The 24,505-nt window shown below is 37.5% G+C and overlaps 1 protein-coding gene across 1 annotated transcript; it reads left to right on the plus strand.

Annotated features, from left to right (window-relative positions):
* The first annotated feature begins 2,416 nt into the window (after window positions 1–2,416).
* On the plus strand, window positions 2,417–20,699 carry LOC106489482 (pancreatic lipase-related protein 2-like). Its single transcript, XM_067299614.1, has 13 exons — window positions 2,417–2,476; window positions 2,650–2,698; window positions 4,175–4,329; window positions 6,586–6,711; window positions 8,090–8,224; window positions 9,362–9,470; window positions 10,622–10,741; window positions 10,832–10,954; window positions 13,651–13,766; window positions 15,305–15,434; window positions 16,809–16,920; window positions 19,659–19,821; window positions 20,625–20,699. Exons 1-13 carry the CDS (start codon window positions 2,417–2,419, stop codon window positions 20,697–20,699), a joined length of 1,473 nt encoding a protein of 490 aa, XP_067155715.1.
* The last annotated feature ends 3,806 nt before the right edge of the window (window positions 20,700–24,505 follow it).

The raw sequence follows: 24,505 nt of genomic DNA on the forward strand, positions 1-24,505 counted from the left end.
GGAATAGGCCATGCTGTGAACTTAGTGGCCCATGTGCATGTTCCTAACAAGCATTAAACAGGAGACAGTTCAAGCAGTTAACACATTAATGAAAGAGCAGTAAGGTCTTTCATATTTACTGGTGATCACAGCTCAAATATTGCAAACGTACATGCTAGCTGGCCCCACAATACCTTATTCATGTTGTAGTAACAGACTTAGCTGTCAAATACATATTTGAAAATTTTGCTTTAAACTGTAAATTATTTGAGATAAGAGTCAGCTCAAGGAAGGATGTTTTTGCTATTAAGACTCTGGAGTAGGAGCTGTGCTAGTCTTCCTCTGTGATGCTGAGCAAGTCACTTGAATCCAAACTCAGTACAATACTTAAACAACCCAGCGGATAATAAGAGCCCTGTTCCTAAACTTGAAAGGCTGTGTGTTTGTTCAGTGTTTACATCACACTTCCCAGTACTTTTTAGTGATGAATGACAATAACATCCTATTTAAAACTTTGAATTAAAGATTAAATAGGTGGAGTCCTACAAAAACTGGTTTGAACTGGTTTATGTCATCTTAGATGAAGCATTCCTAGCACAATGAGACCTCTTTTGGCACTAGCCAAGAAAATCAGATGCTGTTGGGAACCTCTTAATCGAGCAGTGGCTGCAAGCAGAGTGCCTTTTTGGCTCCAGAGGGCAGGCACACTGTCCTTCTGCTTCATGCCAAACTCCTGAAAGGGCTTCTGCAAAGCTTCCAGGGCTGCCACAATCAACTGAGAGGTGGACTGAGAGGACATACTTGGAGCCTTGCCAAGGTAAAGTGAGATATGTAGGACCAAGAACATCTAAGGAACTCAGATAAGGTGCATCATGATAAGGCATGAGTGGCTTGAGATGATGAGCTGGAAGCAGGACGTATTTGAACCTGTAGTGAGTTCCACATGGATGAACTCTTTGCTCCAAACAGCACATTATGGACTTCAGGGGATTGTGGTGGGGGTGCAGGATTGTGCCTGTGCAGGACTTATTAGAGAATCGAGGCCTGATATTGGAATTTTCTAAGAATGTTCTATCAGCTTCTACGGCAGAGTAAGTGTGTCCTTTTTTCTCTTCCCCATGTTATGTTCTGCACATCTACCTAAGCATAATGTTTGATAACCAGGTCTTAAAACCAAACTGCATTTATCTTATGTCACTGACTAATGGCATCTGATTGATTTTTCATCTTTCCTTTAGTTTAATGATAAATTTACTAGTAATAAGACTACACTTAGAAGACATTCCTTACTTCTTTCGCAGCAGAGAATGAATGAGAGAACAATAGGTAGATTTCATGTTATTAAACCCGTTCTCCTTCCTCTGCTAAAATTTGCCATTTTCTAATCTTTGTTTCAAATCAAATTATTTCCTTGCCTAGGATCTCTCAGTGGCCTTTTTCTGGTATTATTAAAACTAAAATAAACATTTTTGATTACAGTACACTATTTTTGTCCAGGGTTTTGGGAATACAAGACTAATTTTGGCCCTTTGTTGTTTGTGTACCAGTTCTACTGCAGTCAGTGAAATTGAGGTATACAGCTGAGAGCCAAAGACTGGTCCACAATTTACACAAAATTTCTCTATATAACAAAATTGTACTGCACAACTGATGAAAATATATTAGTATATTTTGCTCCCAATTCTAAAGCCCACCCACCAAAGAACTCATAAACTAAGAAAGTGTATATTAAGTCTGTGTTCTAGAAAGCTGATTAAATTTACTTAATTTCTTGTTTTAAATTTGAAATATAATAGCAAATCCGCAGATACAAATCCATATTTTGTGGGTTTAGATCAATCCAAAACTCAAATTTAATACGTTCAAGAATGCATGAAATGTCTTAAAATCAGTATTTCTATAAACTGGTAACATAGCCTTGAATTTGACCTACATACTTACCCTGGAAAAGCATTTGGAATATTGCATTTGTTAATTTGTATAGTATGGTAAAAACTAAGTTGCATCACAGCAGGCATCTGAACAAGCTCAACTATTGATTAGGATTCAGACCTAATGAAACATCTCAGCACATTTACCTCGAAGTACATGAGTGGTTCCATTAATTCCAATGTTAACATATTAGCTGGTGATTAAGTGATCAAGCTGATCAGGGCTGATAAACACACATGGCTGACAATGAAGATCAAAATGAGTTTTCTTGATTATCCATATGATTTAGAAATATAAATTAAGTGTGTTCCTTGGTTCTTTCAAGTACAATCACTGAACAGCAAATCTGAGTAACTTTTTTATCAATTAGTAAAAGAAACTTCAATTCTGCAAAAAAATATGCTGTTGCAGTTCACTAAAATCTCATTTGTTTGCCTATAAATTGCAGTGCTAAAGAAAAAAAAAAGCTGCTGTGTGTCAAGGCAAGGAAGACAATCTTTAAGAGATGCCCAGAGGATATCCTACATACTCAAAATCTCCATTGCAAACAAAAAGAATTCCAAAGGTATTTTCTTGAAATCTTTAAGGAAATATTGATTCTTTAGTATTTAACTCATAAAATGTCTGAATTATGCTATGACCAATAAGACAATTTTTTTTAATGGATCAAGGCAACTCTTAGCTAAATTCCATATTCTATTTTTAATTAAATTTGAATTGTGTTCCTATTTGCTTTAGATGTTTGCAGTATGGATTACTACTCTTTCTCTTCTTGATGCAGCCCGAGGTAAGACACATATAAAGACAGATGACTATGAACAGTAAAAGTTGTTGTGCATAGCTTATGCCAGAATAACTATATTTTAGAAAATGGACATGCTTTGGAAAGGATTTCTTCATTATGATTAATGAGTTCTGAAATGTGTTTGTCACATTTAACCTACTACTCTTTGCTTCTGTAAAGGTTTCTGTACGTAGCGAACAGAATGGGAACTAGTAAGGTATTGCTATATAGGATTTGGCACTAAAATTCTCCCAGAACTGTTCTCCCCATCCACACCCCAAAAAATATTGCTGCTAAACATTCATGTTAGCTACAACTTTTGTAGTGCCAGACTAGACACTTACTCTTCACAGCGCTACACAGAGAACAAGAAAGTGGTTCTGGCTTCACAGATAGGAAAGAACAGATCAATAGAGACAGACACACAGAGATAACAGCGGGAAACAGCCACAGTCCAAGAGTTCACTGGCATCAGTGGAAAGGCTCTTTGAAAATAACTGAATCACCTGTGGAGTCTTAAACTAAAGCTCCATAATTAAGTCTTCCCTTTGCCTAGATGTGTTTCTAGTATATATCACACTACCCCTGCCTTTTTATAGAGTTATGAATAACGTAAGCCATGGCCAGTTGTATTAAAAATGACCACCTGATCACAACAGTTTCTCATCATTTTCAGTACTTTTTTAACAGCAATAAAAATGATGTTGAGTTTCACAACTGCAGTGTTATAATGGTGGGTAAAGAAGACATTTTAATGGCAACACCCATATGCCATATTTGCATCACTATTGTATTAAAGCCACAGTAGACACTGGGAAACTGGTCTGTCAGGCACAGACCACACTTCCCTAGTCTCTAGGTTTCCACTAAAATTCCACTTTATTGCTTCGACTAAAATCTTATGATAATAAAAGGATAAGGGAGATGTTTAATGTGAGATGTAGAGACACCAGAGGTATGTATTTTAATGCTTTGGTTTCTTTCTACTCCTTCATGAATTGTTGCATGAGAAATAACAATTTAGATAATTCCAGAAACATTAGCTCTAATCTGAGGGACTGTTCTGAGCCTACAGCAAAAAGTTGATTTGTTTTCAGGATACATACAGGGTCAAGACTTCACTGTCTTTTTCCAACAGCTGCATTAACGATATGTTTTACAAAATAAATCTTGCATTCTTCTCTGTTCACCAGAAGACCTCTACAGTCTATCAGGAACAGGGGTCTTCAAATCCAGGTCCCTGCTATATTCAGTGGGATGCTACCTCATGCCTTGTACATTCACAGTTTAGTTTTCATTTCCTTTCCATTGACTTGGATTGTTTGGGGCAGCCACAAAAGCCCAGCTGAACCCCTTTAAAAACTGAATGTAGGTGCCATTCTAATTTGAATCAGCTAATTTAAAACTTCCTTGTAGAGTGGTGGCAGCCTAAGCTACATTAATTTCCAAAGCACTAACATTTTTCTCTGTGTTCCCCAGGAGGGCAAGTTTGCTACAAAAGGCTTGGATGCTTTACAGATAATCCACCTTGGTCTGGGATCCCAGAAAGACAACTGGCAGGCTTGCCTAGCCCTCCAGAAGCTGTGAATACCAATTTCCTCCTTTACACTAGAGATAACATCATGAAATATCAAGTAAGAAACTGCTTTATTTTAAACACTGATAGTACAGTATGCGTTCAAGAAATAATACAGCTTGGTTTTTTTCTTCGATATTTTTGCTCACAAGTCTCCCAAGAAAGGCTTCAAGTCTATCTTATACACTCAATGAACAGTGCATGCCAAGTTCTTTTTATCTCATTTTTCTTCATTTCAGCTATCTTACAGACCAGGTATATTTACAACATAATAATTATAGCCTTCTAACACAAGTCTTCTGAGGTATTTTGGATACATTTTATATACTTCTCTACAATAAGCAAATGGCTCCAATTCCATTTCACTCATATCACTATAGTGCTAGAGGTAGGGAAGACACTGAATAGGAAAGGTCAGTTTTGGCTCTTCTGTGTCTCCAGCCTAAAAACATATTTCAGGCCAAGACCCAGGACTCAAGATTGTAGTTCATACACAGGATCACTAGGTCCTCTGACCTACATATGGTTGCTCTCAGAAGCTCTGCTTATGTGCTGAACAACAGTGAGCCCTAATAGCAGATAGGTAATAAAAGGGAAGATTAGAAGAGAAAGTAATAATGTTCAACAGAGAAGGAATGGAAAACGGGAGGAAAAATTAAAGAAAGCTTAGAAAGGAAAAGCAGATCCTAAAGGAAAAACACAGGAGAGAATGAAACCATGTGTGGAAAAGGAAGGAAATAATAATCCAAAAAAGAGAATGAAAGGGGGGTGGATAGAGAAAGAAAAGACACAAACATTAAACTTTTTTTTCAAGAATGGGGCTGAAAGAAAATGGAGACTAAAAAGCCAAGGAAAAAGCTATGGTAAGATATAGCATAGAGAGGGCCTGGAGGTTTCTCTTGCAGAGATCTGAGCCAGGTTAGCTCCTCATGGAGATGCATCAGGCAGTAAGGCAAGCCGAAGTGCAATTGGGGTGTATCTCCAGAGCCAGCTCTGCTGAAGTGGTGTAGAGACAGCAGACTGGAGCTACATGGAAGAAAAAAGGGAGAGGGTATCTGCAACACCTGCAAATTAGTGGCAGTGAGAGGAGGCTATGGACTGTGACAGAGCAACAAAGGAGTAACTGAAAGGAGTGTGCAGCGCTGTGTAGGCGGGAGTAAATGAGAATATATCGAAAGACATGAGCAGTGTCTCAGTCTTTTCCTTTGAAGACCAGCAAGCACGGGGAAAAGCTTACATCAGAATGCATACCTGACCTTCTTGAGATGTTGGACGTGTCTGGACTGAGCTCATCCACAGCACAAGGGGTTTTGTGGAAGTAGATTACTTTGGTGACAGAAACAACCCATCAGAGAGTGTGAGTTTTACTTGGAAAAAGAGCAAGGAAAAATAAAGTGATTTAATGATATGGAAAATGAGGGGTTTGTGATTTGTTGTTGTTTGCTTATGATATATGTAAAAGGCTTCAAAGTTTTTTTTTTATACATATATAAATGGCAGGCAGAAACAGTGGAGATTTTAAATGATTTCTCCTTTTTATGAGTCACCTCAGAAAAAGTCATAATCAGCCCAACATCTCTTACAGAGACAGCCTATGATGTTTGTTGTGTCCTTTAATTTTAATCAAACTTCCACTGTAGGTGAGACATGTGTTAATTAGTACATTATATTTCCTTTCGGCATACTGAATTGTTTTTGCTCACCAAACCATAACAAAAAGTAAATATGAGCCTAAGTTTTAAAACAAGACGGCATTCAGAATTTTTTAAAGAAAATAATACTGTTGTTCCTCTCAGTAGATCCAATAATACCTACAGTCTCTGATCCTATAAGTCTAGTTTTTTTTCATGCTGTTTGAACTATCTTTAACATAAAATATAAATAAGCTTAGAGATAAAGGTCTTGTTTTCAAAGAAAAAGAAAGCAAAATGGGAAAGAAAAAGAAAGAAACATTCAAAGTCACCTGCACAGTAAGCTGTAGATACTATTTTTGTATTTTTGTGGCTAATTTTGATAAATCCTCATACTTATGTGGTATGTCGTACCAGCAAATCTCAAAGTATTGTGCAAAGAATGCCAGTATCATCAGTTCAATCAATAAACAGAGGAAGTGAATCATGTGTTGAAATGATTAACTGATATCACCCGGCCAAGCAGTTTAAGAGTCAGGAACAAGACCCATCTCTTCAGAGTCCAGAACTACACTTCTACCATTGGGATACTCTGTCCCTGTATAAAAACATTCACTGGTACAGAGCATTCACATTGTTTTGTTTTGTTTTGTTTTGTTTTGCTTTGTTTTGTTTTGACACAGAAGATTTCTGCTACAAATCCTTCAACTATCAAAGCTTCAAATTTTCAGATACACAGGAAAACTCGTTTCATTATACACGGCCATCTTGCTGGAGCAGACTTCTCCTGGATAACAGATATGTGCAGGGTATGGTGTGACTATTATTTGACAGTCATTCCAATTATATTTGAAATTTCAGATCTCCTTCCACCTCCATTAATTGGCTTATAATTCCCAGCTAAAATTTACACCTCTGTTTTCCTGTTAATTCTGGGGATATAGGAAGAAAAAAACTCAGAAGCAAGTTCAGTTTCAGATGGCTGCCATCCTGTCTTAGGTACAAGTACAGTGTACTTCAGCCTTCTGCTAAATGCCCTTTGCTGAATTCATCTTTACAGTGAAAGCTATAATTAATTGATTTTTTCAATTCATTCACAAAAATAAAGACAAAAGTCACTTTTCCAACCTCAAGAAAAGGTCAAACTAAACATTTCAGACTGAGTAAGGTATTTGATATAATAAAAACAAATGCTTTGTTCAGGCAATTGGTTACACTTTATTCAGGTACATTTCAGAAATGAAATTGTTTCAAAATGAAAAATCAAAATATTTCCTGCCATAAGTGGCTAAATTGAATATTTTATTTTGAAAGTATATATTTGGGGGCTGAACAATTCAACCACATCAACACAAATATGTGGATCCTTTCAGATGACCCAAGCATATAATTTTTGGAGAATAAAGGTTGGAGAATAAAAGCTGGAGGTACTATCCTCTTTTTCTAACTGTGGTACTGGGATTAAGAGAAGCTGATTCCCTAAAGTCAACCAAGGTATCTTGGATGGAAAACAGAACTGAAACAAGCTATTGCATGTCTTAATATGTGTCCAAATCACTACCTCCATTCTGCCCCCTTGTGTTGACTCTACAGTATTAGTAGGAATAAATATACTAAAGATGTATCTTTACTAGTCACATAAACAGACAAAGCAGTTGTATATGGCATCATTTTACATTGCTACTTTTTGAAAAAGAAAATGAGGCAAGGTTTGAGTTTCTAGGAGACTACTAGAAAAACACACCACTAAAAAAAATCACCTTAGAATCACTATAATTTTCCTTCAGAAATAATCACTGACCAAATCCTGTTCATGTTATATACACCTATCCTCAGTTTATCCCCACTGCTCACCACTTGTGTTCAACCTCACTGACAAGGCTAACTACTCCACAGACTACTCCATAACAGTCTACTCAATAGACTTGCAGACTATTACCTATGAGTTGCTCCATAAGGTTCTGTAAAACCAGTGCCCAGAGAAGGGAGCAGAAGAGCAGGAGTGGAGCTCAAAAGAGACATCTGACAGAAGCAGTCTGTCAGTTCTACAAGTGGGATACAAAAATCAAACCTGTCATAACTTAAGCGAGACCCTCTGTTATAGCAAAATGAATTATTTGTATATGACCTAGAACAGTTGTAATTCATGCATGTTTTCTTCTCTTTTCCTGTTTTCATACCCACCAGTTCATGTTTCATGTTGAAGATGTGAACTGCATCTTGACTGACTGGAGAGGTGGTTCTAGTGGCTTGTACACTGAAGCAGTTAACAACGTCCGCATTGTGGGGGCTGAGCTGATATATTTTGTGAACCTCCTTGAGGTAAAAGTATCCGTGGGACATGAACACTGGTGTATAGTCTGTTTGACAAAGGATGTATAAAGGTGGCACTTTTACACTTGGTGCAAAATAGTCAGAAAGCGCAGAGGTACTGAATACCACAGCTGATAACATTATGAAAGCTCTCTAATCCTGCAGGACCTAAAGTACCTACCTCAGTGTCAGACCACAGATAAGCATGTCGCTAAAGGCTAACAGGTCATAGTTTCTGAAAGTTTTGCTCATGGCGGGCTTTTACGGGGTAAGACACAGATTAGAGACTATCTAACAAAATCTGCACTGCAAAGAAAGCAATGTCATAGAGGGCCAATCTGATTAAAACATCCCTCTGTGGGTCTCACCTGCAGACCTGCTGCTAAAGCTGGAGCAGGGCAGAGGGAAGCGATTCTCCTGCAGCCGCCTGGTGTCAGGCTTCCCCCATGGAAGCACAGCTGAGCGCAGCACTGCCAGCAGCACTCGCTGCACAACCCTTCGCATTCTGCATTACCTGCGTGGTGGAAGGGAAAGACTAACATCTCTCCTTAGTCTGACGGGAACTTTATTCACACAGAGGGTATGCCACAGACAAAATCTGAAAGCTTTTCCAGCATAGACCACAGTCCAGGCCAGAGAGCCAGGCTCAGTACTGAGGGAAGCTGGCTGGGTATGAAGAGGCAGTGGGATCATTCACCTGCTTCCACTCTGATAGGCGCAATACTGTTTTTTAATGATACTGAGGTGAACTAATACCACCATGTCTTACAGTAGCCCTTTGGTCAGTACAATTTTGGGAAACTACATGCAGGAATTCACTTTTATTTCCTTTCCATCTTGCTGAGGGGTAAGGACCTATTCCTGACAGATGTTACACCCTTCTGGAGGGATAACGCCAGACAGGAAGGGATGAGCAGTGAACTACTTCTCCACTTCCACACATGGGTACAGAGCCACCCTCCCATGGTAATAACTTTCCACCCAGGAAAGTTTCGCTCCCCTCCATCACCTGCTCTGACCCAGGACACATAGGACTCAGTGACAGTCCAGTCAAGGCCTAGTAGAGCATGAGGCCTTGGTACAGCGCCTCAGGCTTGTATTGCCAATTTAGCATGCTTTTTTTTTCCTTTCCATATATCTTCACAGAAAGACTATGGCTACTCTCCTGCCAAGATTCATTTAATTGGCCATAGTCTTGGAGCACATGCTGCAGGGGAGGCAGGGAGAAGGAAACCTGGCATTGGAAGAATAACAGGTACTGAAGCTCTTTCAATTGATAAAGCTTAATACTCTCAATGTAAAAGAGCTGAAGAATCACTTCTGCCTAATAAACCCACAATACAAACTGCACTATGCAGGGGTTGTCATATGTAGCAGTATATGGCTGGCATGACCACACATAAATGAAGCCATGTCCTATCACATGCCACACATCTTACCTGTCACCATTCATGGCCCTCAGAAAAGCTAGACTGGAACAGAGTCAGAGTAGCTTCATTGTCCCTTCTGTGCCTAAATATAGGTCACTTTGCATAGGTCACAACAAATCTCAGAGAGCACACTACTTATGATTTTCAGTGATATTAAAGAGCGAGAGCAAAATACTGTATTACATGTGGAGTAAAAGATTTATAAAACCGTAGCACCTTATTATCAACTTTTTTTTTTTTTTAATCCACTCTATCATGACTTTTCAGCAGTTCAGAAGATTGGAAATCTGAAATGAAAAATTAAAAACCTATATCTGGTATGTCAAGATGAGACAATAAATAGCCCTGGACACCCTCAAAAAGAAGACAGTCATTAGCTGCATAGCTATGCAGAGAGATGCAGCATCATAATACATTCACAAATCACTTTTTTAATGTCTCAGTATTTTCTACTTCCCTTTCTCCTACAGTCAGTTCTTCTGTCTGTATGTATATTACTTTGACTGAGCCGTATACCCAGTAAGAAGTGAAATAAGTAATTTAGGGAAGCAGGATCTGAATTCTACTGCTTTGATCCCCAAAAGAGTCCACTGAAACAGCAGAGACTAAAATTTTCAACCAAACTTTTTTGCAACTAAAAATAGATTTTTGACCAAATAAAAATTCTATGCTACATATCTTTCACTAATGTGCAAAACCCCCACACTTCTTCTGACATTTTTCCCCCAGAATAAGCCAAACATTTTCCCATCAGTCTTCTAATATGCTGCAAGGCTTTCAGTCACCTTCTATTAAAATCCTGCATGTTTTGCTGGCTTTCATACATCCACATCAGCACTACTTTGGGAGCACTAAATGGATTTTATACATGGAGTATCAGTAGAAATGCAATGACATATACTGTATGCACATCGAATGTGATGAGATACACATACCATGTTGTTTACACAATCAGCCACATCTCCATTTTATTTAGGTTTGGATCCAGCTGGGCCTCTTTTCCAGTATACACCAACAATGGTTAGGCTGGATCCTTCAGATGCAAAATTTGTTGATATAATTCACACCCATGCTGGTCATCTGTTCTTTGACTTTGGTAAGTTTTGCATAGGAAACAACATCTACACTGAAGTTTGCCATGGCCTTTCAGAAAGTGATCAGCCTTGAAACATTTTACATATTTCAGCTCCAGGAATTCTTCAGACTTGTGGCCACCTGGATTTTTACCCAAACGGTGGGAAGACAATGCCAGGGTGCAAGGAACTTCGTGCGCCTCCTGCAGCTCGGAATATCAATGACCTTATGAGAGGTAAATATATTTTAAAGGAGTAACGCCTCATTACAAGCTACAGTTTGAAATAAAGGCTAGGCTAAGATAAAGCCTGTTGGATCTAAATATTACTTATATACAGACTTGGAGTAGGGAGAAATGATCAAATATGAAATATTTAAAGCTGCCTGTGAAATACCCTCCAATTTCCTTGTATACAGATGAGAACTTCAGTTAAAGCATACAGACTTGCTTATCACAATCTGTTTCTAAGAGTCTTCCACTGTGCTAACTGACTGACTTCAGTGGGAATTCCATACATGAAGGACTGGTAGAATTTCATTCAAGTATAATCCCCAAATTAGTATTTTAAATCTGAATTTCCCTTCTCCCTAGGAAGACATCAGTCTCAATGTAACTGGGGCTAGACATAGACATCCATACCATTAACAGCTTTAGTGTCTTCAGAGAGAACTGCACAAGGTCAAAAATATAGAAGATAATAAACTGATAATAAACTGATAATAAACTGCATTGATAGTTCCTCACGTTCTTCAAAGAATGCTGAACAGTTAATTATAATTATCATGGGATCCAGTACAATAGATCCACAAAATCCTGTCTTCTGGTCCTAACCTACAGAAATAAGAATATCTGTTATTCACAGCAAAATGTTTTGAAATTCCTACCCATAGTTAAGTAGTTAGCTTTCAAAAATGACCCATCTTTTGCTTTGCTAAAGTTATTTTAGAAGTGGTTTGAGAACTTAGTAACAAAGCAGCCTGAAAGACTGCTCTGCTGGGCCTATGTTTTGTTCAGGTGAATATATTCAATGCTTAGTGCTAATTTCAGATACTGTGTGTATGAAATCATGAGATGTCAACTTACTAACATGGGAATGACTGGTATAATGGAATCATGCAGTGATATAAAAGTGTTTTTTTAATGCCTTCGTGAAATCTCCTAACTTGTCCAATCTTCCTCAAACACTGAAGAGCTTTTCCCTTTCTTCCCCTTCAAAAATGTGTTCCTTTTTGGAATAAAAGCTTCGTATTTTATCAAAAAATCAAGATATACTAATCTGAAATATTTTTATTTGGATAGCTTGTGAGGGATTCCCATGGAAACTGTAGATTATTGATACAAAATCATTTGGAACCAAAACACTTTCAACTTTGACCACAAAAGAAATGTTTCAATTCTCAGCAAAAATTAAAAATTTTCCATAGTCATTTCATAAGGCTGCTTGCAATGTTTTGCAGTTAAATAAAAGCCCAGCTCTATTGAACAGGAGCAGATGGAGGGGAGTGTTCATGCAGTTCCTAAAAATAGAGACAGCCTTAACTCCTGCCTCTCATTTAAACCTTACTTTGTGCTTATTTCTTCTGTCTGGTAATATTTACATTTATGTAGTGCTTTTATGTATAAAGTGCTTTAGAAATGCTACTTAGTAATTTCTCTCTATGGCTTTTGATATAGTAGGAAAAGGAGGATTATGACCCCATTATATAGATGTTAAGTGACTTTGGCACTAGCACAAGGTAAGCCAATCATGAGAGCTGAGATTTTTAAAGTTAAAAACACAGACCCTTCTGAGTTAGATTAGAAGAAGAAACTATAAAGTAAACATACCCAAGAAGCCTTGATGATCCATACCATTTTCAAGAAATGGAGACATAAATACCTTTCGAAAAAATTTTTTTTCCTTCTTATGTAAAGAACAATATGTATCAACTGGTCAATATCCACCAGTCTTCATTTAAGTTGCATAAATATTGACAGTAGATGAAATCCTGATTTCACTATAGTCTGTGCCAGCTCGCAATTACTTCAGTGCCTCCAGGACTTCACTCTCTAATTGGATGAGGCTCCTTTTCCACACTAAAGCAAAATAGAGCCTATTTTTATACAGTCTAAGTTCAGTACATTGTGCTTTGATAAAAGAGAGTCTTCAGAGACACTGAAGACAATAGCTGTAGCAAAGTACCTGTAAATAGAGTCCCCACTTTCTTCTTCCCAGCACTGAGTGCTTATAAATTTCACTCTGAAGGGAAAATGTACTTGTTTCAAATAATTCTGACAAAATCAAGGACAAACTGCCAAACATCTTTCTATTTAGAGCATTTCACAACATCACCGATGTCAAATGACTGCAGATTTTCTAGAGCTTAAAAATGGTGAAAGCCACTGAAGTTACAACAATTACTACCATTATCTTTAATTCTAGAAATGAGTGGAAATTATGGTTTTACAAAATACCATGTTGTGATAATGCTAAGCAAATGACAACTACTTCATGGCAACTACTATATGCTTTGCAAATGCTGTACCTATGAATTATTCCAGTCTTTAAAATATCAAAGGGAAATTCTGCAAAGTCCTCCTCTGTTCTCATGCTAAACTAAAGGCAGTGAAGTACACATAGTAGGACTGGAGGCTGCATGAGTTCTGCATCTCTACCCTTTGAGCTTCTGTATGAGCACAGCAAAACACTTGAGCAGATTTGAGCCTAGTTCTCTCCCATCTAAAATGTGTATGTAGCTACAAGCACACTTTTTACCATAAATCAAATAGTTTACACTTTAAAAGTCTTTTTAATTATTACTATTTTTTAATCTGAGACTTCACTGTATAAACAAATGCTTTGAGCAAAAAAGACCCATATGTGTTTTTTTTGGTGTGGACTGCATGGCTACCGTATAGCTTTAATCTTTCTTACCTGGGCTTTTCCCCAGAATATAGGTCTGTTGGATGTGGACATAAAAGAAGCCTCCAGTATTATGCTGAAAGTATTATCACTCCAAATGGATTTGTTGGGTATCAGTGTGAAACATACCGAGATTTTGTATCAGTAAGTATCAGGTACATATTGATCTGAGGGGGACTAAGAAGGTTATAGCCCTTCTCGATTAAAACTTCCTGGAACAGCTTCTGCGCTCCAGATCATGTGATACAGGATGGCTATACAGACCCACTGACTATCCCTATCCAGATCATAGCCCAACACAGGGCAAAACGGAAACACAGCAAAACTAAAAAAGATCCAGGAGAACATGAGGACAGTAAGTATACACACCAAAAAGAGGTACAAAGAAAGAGATGAAGAGTTAAGAGGCAAATATGAGAGGTGATGGCCGGGCTCACGTTTGTGTAGTTCAGCAGTAAGGGACATTCTGGCTAAAGGAAGTCCTTTTAAACCAGTGCCTCATTATCCTTGTGGAACCCGTCATCAAGAACTGTCACAGAGCACAGCCTCTGGATTTCGTAAGTGTTTAAACGTTTGTGCAAACAATATACAACCACAGTATTTAGACGAGGGGACGCAAATATTTATACAGCATAGCAATGCTTACATGTACATAACAACCCGTAGGTACCACAAGAAAGAAGACAATAGAACTTCCTGGCATTTCTTGCCCGATATAACTGGGTTTTTAGTGGACAGATTCTGGCAGTGCAATTGAGGACTAGATGATGAGGAAATACTTGACATTCATTTCCATCTACTTTCAAAAGGAATGGTTACAACACTGCTGAAATGTTGTTATTCCTTGCAGCAATGTTGCCACATAACTTGAAAGTTTGATGTAACTCAGGACTTGAATGAAAACCAGAACTCTGTGCAATTTACTGATGAGAGGAAAAAGATTTTGTCAATTGCAGAATAGATAGGTGACGATGACCATTTAGCCTTTTATTCATCTAATTCCCAAATAGCCAAAGATTCACAGATACCACTTCTTAAAACAGTACCTCCCAAATATCAAAATTCAACCATCTGAAAAGCAAAGCTGTTTTTTTTCAACTGAAATAAAATCACTTGCTCTGAAGATTTACACTTTTTTCCTTTCCTTTTTTTAATGGAAACAAGGTCTTGATCCCAATGTTCAGTCTACAGGTAGATTAATTTCATTGAAGTTCTGCATGGGTAGAAAGGCTGAAAAGTAGACAAAACACATTCCAAAATGAGACCACAAGCTTAAATATTCCTAAACTTGATATGGTTACCCACCCTATAATAATTAACAAACTTAACCTTTCAATGGGCCCTATGAAAGAGGAATATACCACCTGTATTTTACAGAATAGGAAGTAATGCACAGTATGCATCAGGGTATTTACTCATAGCCTCTGCCGCAACACAAGGAATTAAGTCAGGTTTTCAACATGATTTTTCTGATTTTCAACTTACTGAATTAAGCAGACTGACCATCTCAGCTCCTTTTTCCACCACACCAATAAACACTGAATATATGACCTGAACTCAGAAACACCTTTTCAAAAATGTACATTTTAGCCGGTAAAAATGGTGAAATACCCTAATTGTTGATACTTTGAGAATTAGGATTAAAATAGATAACCTTTTGTAACAGCCTTTTATTCCTCCAGGGAGCCTGCTTCCCATGTCCCAAGGAAGGATGCCCACTGATGGGTCATTATGCCGATAAGTTTTCACATAAAACGAGGAAAGAGCAGCAAAAAGTTTTTTTAAATACAGGGCCCCTCCCTCCATATGCTCGTAAGTGCTCATTTTGGGTGTTGCAAATGATGCTCATTTCTAAAGTGACAATGAATTCTATACGAACAAATACCTCACTCGCCTACAGAAATCCACAACAGTTAGTGAGTGGAGTTCAGCATAAAATCTGGAGATTCACGTGTGTTAGGAATATGCATTACCAACATTATCCAGGAAATGCTGAGATAATTATAGAAACAGATCAACTGATGGGGACCTCTTTTGAGTTAAAAGCTCTGCTAAATTTTGTTAATGAGGTGATGACTGAAAATTCTGTAACGCTATAGGTGGGAGGAGGTTATGCTGAAAGCACAAAATTTCAAAGCAAAAAGTTACATTACTGTCACTGAAAAAATGTATAAAACTAGATGATTTCAGGGTATTTTTGCAAAGCTCATCAAGTCATAATGGCAGGAAGTAATAAGGAAGGATAGTTTTAATCTGTGATTAATGTAGAAGCAGCCACAGAACTGGGAAATGAGAAAATTCATAAACAAGCTATTATCCATCAAAGATGATGAACTGCAAGGGCCATAAATGAGGCAAGGTCTTTGAGGACCTTATTCACTAAACACTAGAATACAAAAGCAAAAATAAGAAAAAAATTATGTCACATCTTGAGAAGAACAAAAATGAAAACAAAATGAATTTGAATGCAGAGAAATTAACCATTTCCTCAGTCTGAATGAACACACTAATTTCAGTATCTAAAAACTGTTGAGCTTATATAAATTATAACCTGAAAACAAATATAACTTTTTGAAGTGGGTGAAGAGATTCTCCTTTTAATAGCCCAAATTAAAGCCAGTGTAAAACCTTTCCAAACCCGGTTATTTGAAAATAATATTTACTATTGCATATTAGGTCCTGCTTCTGGTTTGGAAAGGCATGTCAGAAGACTGGATCTTCTGAGCAGTGAACAGGTATAAAAAAAACCTTAAACACTGTATATCAGGACCATTCTGGGAACGTTGCCAATTTTGTTTAATACACCTTTAACAACACAGTAGGCCAGTGGACATCCCTTCATAATTCAGAGCTAATATGCTACCCGTGAGACCCTCCAAATCACTCATAAGTGTAAGAAATTATGAAATTAACAGTATTGACCATCGCAGATTTAATTCTCAGCATAGCCAGCAGACCAGCAAAGGTTGGATCTGTGATTTAGACCAGTGTCAAGGTAATGAGTATTATCGGAAAACCCTGTAGAATTAACATTTGCCTTAATAGAAAGAGTGACATTTTGTTTGCTCACGAGCACATTTGTACGATCCTCTCCTTCCCCTGAAAAACATTGAAACATATGAAACATTCTACCATTAGGAAAGAAATCTCCGCATAACCACAATCTATTTCACTTTGCTTTGAAAGGCTGGCGAAAAGAGATATGTGTCAGAGTATCTGCAACAGAAACCATGAAGGGAAATATAGACGTAGCCTTGACCAGAACTAATGGGATCAGGAGAAAATATACAATCGACAAGTAAGTTTAACATGACAGTTGAAAAAAATGACTCTAACAACATTATTATATTGAATGCATACATGGCTATTTTTACATGTCTCATCATGTTCTGTTTGACCTTACCTATGACTTATACTGGAAGTAAAAGTAGCTGATCAGTGATCAAAGTTCCTCATGCTGTGGTCAAAATATGCTTGCTGATCTTTCTTGCTCTGCATTTTCTTTTCTGAGGATGACACTTAGCATAGCATAGAGGGCAAGATCAAAGAGGTGGCCTGACAGCAGACTCCTTCTGGACTCAAACATGTCATTTGGTGATCTTCCCCGAGAAGACAGAAGAAGAGCTATATGATGTACAATCATTTAAGACCACTGACCCCTCCTCTAGGGAATATGAAACAGCAAGTAAGAAAGTTGCACCCTGCTTAAGAACTGTGCTGAGGTCTGGAATTCCTGTCCACTTAGCCTGGCCTTTCTCAGTAAATGTGAACTCAAAACTAGTAAATTGATTGTTGTCAAGAGCACAGTCTAAATATTGTAAAACCAACCTTTCCTGTGTTTAAACATTGCCCTCTCACTGGTCTATACCAGAAGTACATTTGGTTGCAAACACAGTGATACAACTACAGGTAATTTCTGTGTTAATTTCACACTGTAATATGCATTCAACGGTAATGAGCACAGATTGCACAGAAGGCAGGGATGCCAATTTTATTTTTCAATTTCCTTCATAGCTGATACCAAGCAGAAACACTGGGAGAACTTTTGGACTTTGTTTTATCTAAAAATAGTTCTCATTTTCCAAAAATGTAAACTAGAATAAACCAGTTGTCAACACAAGTGAAGACTGTACTAACTAATCTAGTGTTATCACCCTGAAAGGTACAGAAAGTTAAACAACTAACTCACCTGCATGCTTTTGTAGATCCCTTCTGATTAGCTATCTGCTCCTTAGGTACTAACATGCCTAGACATTGGATTGATAGGCTGAAAGCTCATTTCTGAAGTGGGACCCAGAATAACGTCCCTACATAGCAGGAATGATGTTTCCTCTACTCAGTAAAGTAAGACTACTACAGACACTATGTTGCCTTACGCAATTTTCCTGGCTGGCAACTGGCCCACAGATTTCAGGCAAAGGGGAAAAAATGACAATCAGTCCTCAGAACTCCTTCCTAGTATTCAGGATCAATCATGCTGGGAGAGATGAGGTAGCCTCAACACAACCTCAATGCTTCAGTGACTGTGTGCAAAGATTGCAACACTGATTTGAAGGAAGAAATCAGTCAAAACATCAACAAGACATTCCTTCCTAATCCATACAAAAATGAATAAGTGAAAAGGGCATGATACATATATTTTTCAATCTTCCCTTAAATTTGACAGAGAAAAGACAATTAAAAATGCTCTAGATGTTTAAATCTTGCATAGTCCATGGCAAAGGCTGTGAGAACACAGAGTAGCCAGCACTGATTTGTTAGGAATTATACTATTCATATGCTCTTTCTCTAACCTAAACACTGTTAGCAGTACCCAGAAGATGTTAGTTGGCTTCCTTTTCTTCTTTATACTCCCATTAGAATTTTCCCATGACCACTCAATTTGGATATCATTTCATATTTGACATTATTACAAATCTACAAGTTTTTATAACCTATTTAGTCCCACTGAGGTCAAAGGGGGAGCTGCTGTCAAGTTTTAATCCAATGTCTCTCTTATGCATATTCGAATGTTGAATGCCTGGTCTTCCTATTTATCACTATCACTCAGACTGTTTATCTGTCAAATAAGGATTACATTACTTGCCTACATGACAGGACTGTTGTAAAGTTCAATTACTTGTCTGTTGAGTATTTCAAGACTTTTGGTTGATCTACACCACATTAAGTGCAGGTTATTACTACTGTACTATATCATGTAAGTGCAGGTTACTACTGCTACTACATTTCCATCCAGCCTCCAGCTAGTTTCTGAGTTTGCAGTTTCAAGGAGAAAGATGTATTTCACTGCTTACTAAGATTTCAGGAATGAATCTGGCAAGTGCTTTGGCAATGCTTCCTGTGTTTTCAAAGCACACAGAAGGAGCTGTTTTTTCACACAACAGCCAGCTAAGCTGTGGAACCTCTTGCCCCAGGAAACTGCAAGTGTTAAAAGTTTACATGGGCTCAAGAAGAGACTGGACAAGTTCACAGAAGAGAAATTCATCAGATTGAAAAATACACAGAGACCATCTCTGGTTCAAGAAATTCCTGATCCACAGGTTGTTGGAGGAAGCAAAAGCATTTGGGGAAAGAGTTCTATAGGCATGATCTAGTCTCATAGTCTTCCCTACACCTTTGCTTTAACCCAGCCTTTGAGGAAGGACACTGGACTAGAGGGAAGTTTTGTCTGATCCAGGAGAGCTGTTCCTATTACAATGTTGTCCAAATAAATATTTGATGTATTTTACATATGAAAATCTAAGATCCAAAGACATTATCACTTTGTAACATGACTTCAATGACAAGTCAGCAGAGAGGACAGAACTTGATGTTTCTGGATTTAGCAGGTGATCCTGTACTGCCTGAGCTGAAGGGCTTGGATCTGCGTGGGATTCTGAAATAATGTAACAAAATTATAACAATGGTGTTCAGAACTTCTACTCTCATGGCATCCCACACCTCATCTCCCTTTTTGCCTAAACTGTTTTATATAGCAACTTTTTCCCTCATTTTTAAAGTACACAGAGCACCACTTTTGTGCTTTTCCTTTGGCAGGGGAACTTTCAAACCAGGCAACACATATTTGAATTATATTGATACAGAAATTTCTGGGAACATTTCAGAAGTTGAGTTTCTCTGGAAAAAGCAACCAGGTCATTTACGTAGAGGCTGTATGGGAGCTGAAGAAGTCACTATAATATCTGGGGAAAATGGAAATGTGTGAGTACACAATCTCATTGTGTTTTGTTCTATGGCTCTGGAAAGAAAAAAAAAGAAAAAAAGGCAAACACCTTTGCATGGTAACATGTTCCTTAAAGGACATGCGTTTAAGTAATGAAAATAGGAGTCTAATCCACATTTCATGGGAGTACCTGGATGTTCGATTGACTACAGTTACTCCCACCAACTCAACATTGCAGCCAGACTTTCCCAAAGAACAGCACATACCAGATCTGAAATTGTGAGTGGCGGGTAACCCTGCACTGGTAAGAAAAGTTTGACCTGCTCTCCTGAACTGCAACTTCATACACTCAGGCTACATCCACATTATCAAGTAGCACAGCACATTAGAAGCAGCTCTGCAAAGTGAAACATTATACATGTTTTGGCAGGGTACCTTAGGCTGTCTATAATCTGATCCCACGGGCTGGACACCCACTAGCACCTGGAGGATATTAGTATTATAAGTATATTCCGAGACTACTCTGTCATGTAAACCAAAGGGTGGTAAGTGGGAGCTGAGAGATTCTCTTCAAAAGCACACTCCTTGTCCAAACAAGAATGCTAATGCAGTGTGTACATAAAAGTAAACATATCTTAGATTTGAATAATTATATACTAACTAGTATAAAAAATTCCTTGATAATACATACACATATTTATATTTTTAGGTTATTAGAACCCATCCTTTGGCCTAACATGAAATAAAAATAGGTTTTATATTTGTTATCTGGGGCTGCTGCTATGAAAATGTCACATTGTGCTGAAAAAGATTTGCTTAAACTTTTCTTTCATTGCCAGGTCTACATTTTGTGGCCATGGAACTGTGCAGTCAAGCATATGGCAAACTCTCACACCTTGCTAAGACTTCAGTGAGAACACTGTTTGTCCACCGTGGTAACGTTCACAGCCTAGAGGAAACTATTTTTTCAGTCAGTGGCAAACCATTAACAAGGCTCCTTCAATAGATATTAATAATTTGCTCAGTCCTCTACAAAAATTTTTATTTCCAAATTAATGTTTTCGGCTTTTATCTATAAGAAGGAGATATGCTTCTGTGAAGTTCCAGCTGCAATGACACCTAGCGAGTATTTTACTAGTAATACTCTCATGCAGTTTGATTGTATTTCAGAATAAATGGGGAAAATACTAAAACAGGAAAAAAGAGTCCCAGGCAATTCTCCTTGAAATATACTTAATTATCATGGAAGCTTCAAGGAAAAAGATAAAATAAAAAGGATTATATACAGCCATATTCTTTAATAGTGTCCTTTTCCTGAATAACTAAGCAGGCACTTTCATGCTTTCTGGAGCATCTGATTGTATATCAGGTATCTGAAGAATAATTTTAAATATAAAAATATTCAGAGCTTGAAAGGCATTGCCTTATTTGTGTTCTTGTTTCTTGAAGAACACATTTAAACCAACATTTTAGCAGCATATCCAGAACGGTGTTCAGGAACAGGGACTGTGTACCCAGTTGAATGGTGTACCATGAGAAACTATCATCAAAGTTCACCATGTGTCAAGCAGGACAGCTTAATGCACAGCAGAATATTTGATTGCTGCCTTTTTCTTTGGGAACAACTCATTGGCCAAATCTATGCAGCTCTGCTGAACATTGGGTAAGCAGGGACTCTTTCCCTAAAACTGAAACAGGTACTTTCTTTATCAAAATGATGTTGCATGATTCAGGCTTTTAAATTTCCTGGCAGCCTTCCAAATAATTATTTTCTCTTTATCAATGAACCTGGACTTTTCACCTGTAGCTTGCCTTTCTGAAGCCAGAAATTTTTTTAAGACATATCCTACAATTTTTAGGGACACTAACTTAGAACAATATTTAGGATCATGGTTATTTTCCCTGCATAAAGAACATATTACACCACATTCTGTGGCACAAACCTCTTTCTCGCAAGAATTCTGATCATACTGAAGTCAGGCCTGACCTGCATTGTTTGTATTACCTATAACATTCCCCCCCCCCCCCCAAATTTGGGAGTATTTTGGTTGTACTATTTAACAAAATCAAAGTACCCAGAATTACTTAACAGCATTAGCCAAAATAAACCAAGTTAAGGCTGTTTCTCTTTCAGTACTAACCACAGGTTTATCATTTGGGTACAGAAATCCTATGTATGAATCATGTTTGGCAACTCTATTCAACTCATCCTAGCAACTAGCCATTCCAGAATACTTCCAGTGAGGTTTAGCAGAAGGTGTTAATGAGATCAGTTACACAAGGCCAAACATGAATGATGAACAGGTGTGTTTAAAATTAGGCAGCAATAATTTTGAGATATCAGAGTTCAGTCACCTCTTGTGAAGTCTACCAGAGCAGCTTGCTTAGGAGGTTTGCGGCAAAGTTGACAAATCAGCAGGCCATCTTCTCAGACACGTTCCTCAGTACACTTACCATCTCCGCCCAGGTACAAAGTAGAATCCAGAAACCATCACAAGCAGGGAACTCATTCTCCTCTACCCCTCAGGAGTACTACTTAGGCAAGACCTCCTTCTTGGATCTTTGGATAGTTTCTAGTTTGGTGCAGGAAAGGGAAGGGACTCCCCTCTTCTGTACCCCCCTAGTGAAGTACAGAGCAAACCCCCAGGAGTACTTCTGTCTCATTGGGAAATATCTCCAGTTAGTAATTACACTATTGTGAACATCCTTCATGAGTGAGGCATAGCTCTCTGCCCCAGACCTGCACAAATAAAGCAGACTAAGGGAGGGGAAAAGGAAGACTTATTATCCTTTCCTTACACACAGGAAAGGAAGCAAAAGAAATCTAAGTATTTTCCTCGGGTCACAAAAAAAAGTGTGCCGCAGGGCCAGGAACTGGATTGGATCATCTGATTTCATGACATGAGAAATCAGTGTGACTAGTATAATGCTAGCCATTGCTTCTCACAAGAAGGAAACAATGCCCTGTTGAATCCAAGACTTTTATAAAGCACAATGCCTTCTCATTTCTTCCTCCATACTTGATTCTGCCATTCTTGCAATTCTAAAAATTAATTTGGTCATTTTTTGAATGGATAAATTATATTCTCCCTTTTAAAAATAAAAGTGTTCATTTTTTTTTATTTTAAATCATTGATTTCAACAGCATTCTGATGAAATGTAATGGCACACATGGGTTGATGAAATCTACTATAAATGAACTCCAGCTGATTAGATTGCTTAAAAATATACATTTTCTCACATGATCAGTTCACCTAAAAATAAAATATTGCATTACTTTCTTCTCCTTTCCCTGTCCCACTTTGCAATTTTATTATATACTGTTTCTTGAGTTAATTTTCCATCTTTGGTATAGTAATCATCCACACTGAATTACTACACTTTCTTGCTAATAGCGCTATATATAACTTAGAAAAGCTTTACTCTCCTGAACTAAGATAAACAAACATTGAAAGGAAGTGTGTACTGTTGGCAGCATTTAGTCCTCTTTCCTTGTGTTCTTTTTCATATTTAAAACTTAAAATTGTAACTTGGTATTTAAACTTTTGGTGCCATCACTTCATACTATTGGAGCCAGTCCAGAAAATGCAAGAGTCTGATATTTCACAAGACAATCTTTCTTTATTAAAGACTGGAACAGGTAATACTTTCATATCTTCATGGCAAGGTAAGCCAGCTTTTTATAACAACTTAAATTACATCTTTAAAATGTCAAGTGATATGTATTATTTGGTATGATTTGCTGCCATGTTGAATGGTAGATTTTTTTTTTTGCAGATGTGCTTTTTTGTCTAGGGTTTTTAAGGACATACTTTGATTTTCCTTCAGTCTTTCAAATTATGTAAATATTCTTTAACACTATGAGTGCTTCAAAACTACAATATAAATTTCATTCAACACTTCAGCACTTTTTTGCTGCAAAAATTATGCCAGAGGTAAATTAATAATAAAATCATTCTGTCTTAGTGTGTTTTCTCTCCCATGACACTCTTCTGGGAGTGGGGTAAGGTAAAACCAAAAAACCCAAAACTTTTAGATCTATCGAAAAAAGGAACAGCAATAATAAATAATTCAAAATACTGTCTGCTCCACCTACATCATCTGTTTTCACTTTATATGTAAGATCAGAAAAATAATTTTAGGAGATACAGGGCGTTTTTCAGAAAGTGGTATATACAGATATGCTGCTGAGAAAGCAAGAGCCATTTATGAGAATTCTCCATTATCAGGAATAAATACTATATTGCATGGCACAGCAGACTTTCTTCATTCCTAAAAGCACAGTCTATCAAAAAGTGCCTCTCATAAATATTTGTGAACTCAGAACCAAGTACATAAGAAAAATTTAAGTCAATTAAACAGAACTACCAAGTGGAGACCAAGTCATCTTTCTTCTCACTTTTCATCCTATCTATTTATTTCAGTGACTATTCAGATACTTCACGCTACTCTAATATCCCAGACTATATTGCTAAAATCCTTGTAAATGAACTACAGATTTGCATGAAATAAACCTATTGCATCAATTCATTCAAGAAGTTCTTTCGGTCTTTCATCTCAGTTAGAGATGAAGCTTCACAATCAAGGCTCTTATACAGAAAGCCTTCTCAGTGCATTCACTCTGCCTTTAATACTCTCTCCTTTCTTATTGTATCATTTTATAGCCCAGTCACATGCCAGAATCTTTCCTCATTCATGGGATATTCCATAATTTTCTCCA

This window comes from Apteryx mantelli, chromosome 7 (assembly GCF_036417845.1).
Source record: "Apteryx mantelli isolate bAptMan1 chromosome 7, bAptMan1.hap1, whole genome shotgun sequence".
Classification (NCBI taxonomy): Eukaryota; Metazoa; Chordata; class Aves; order Apterygiformes; family Apterygidae; genus Apteryx; species Apteryx mantelli.

What these genes read in the sequence shown, in the direction of transcription:
- LOC106489482 (XM_067299614.1), top strand. Translation starts at nt 2,417, where the DNA reads ATGCCCAGAGGATATCCTACATACTCAAAATCTCCATTGCAAACAAAA. An exon ending in ATAACATCATGAAATATCAA is followed by an intron (nt 4,330 to 6,585) that starts GTAAGAAACTGC and finishes GTTTTGACACAG; the next exon opens with AAGATTTCTGCTACAAATCC. An exon ending in CATACCGAGATTTTGTATCA is followed by an intron (nt 13,767 to 15,304) that starts GTAAGTATCAGG and finishes TTATTCCTCCAG; the next exon opens with GGAGCCTGCTTCCCATGTCC.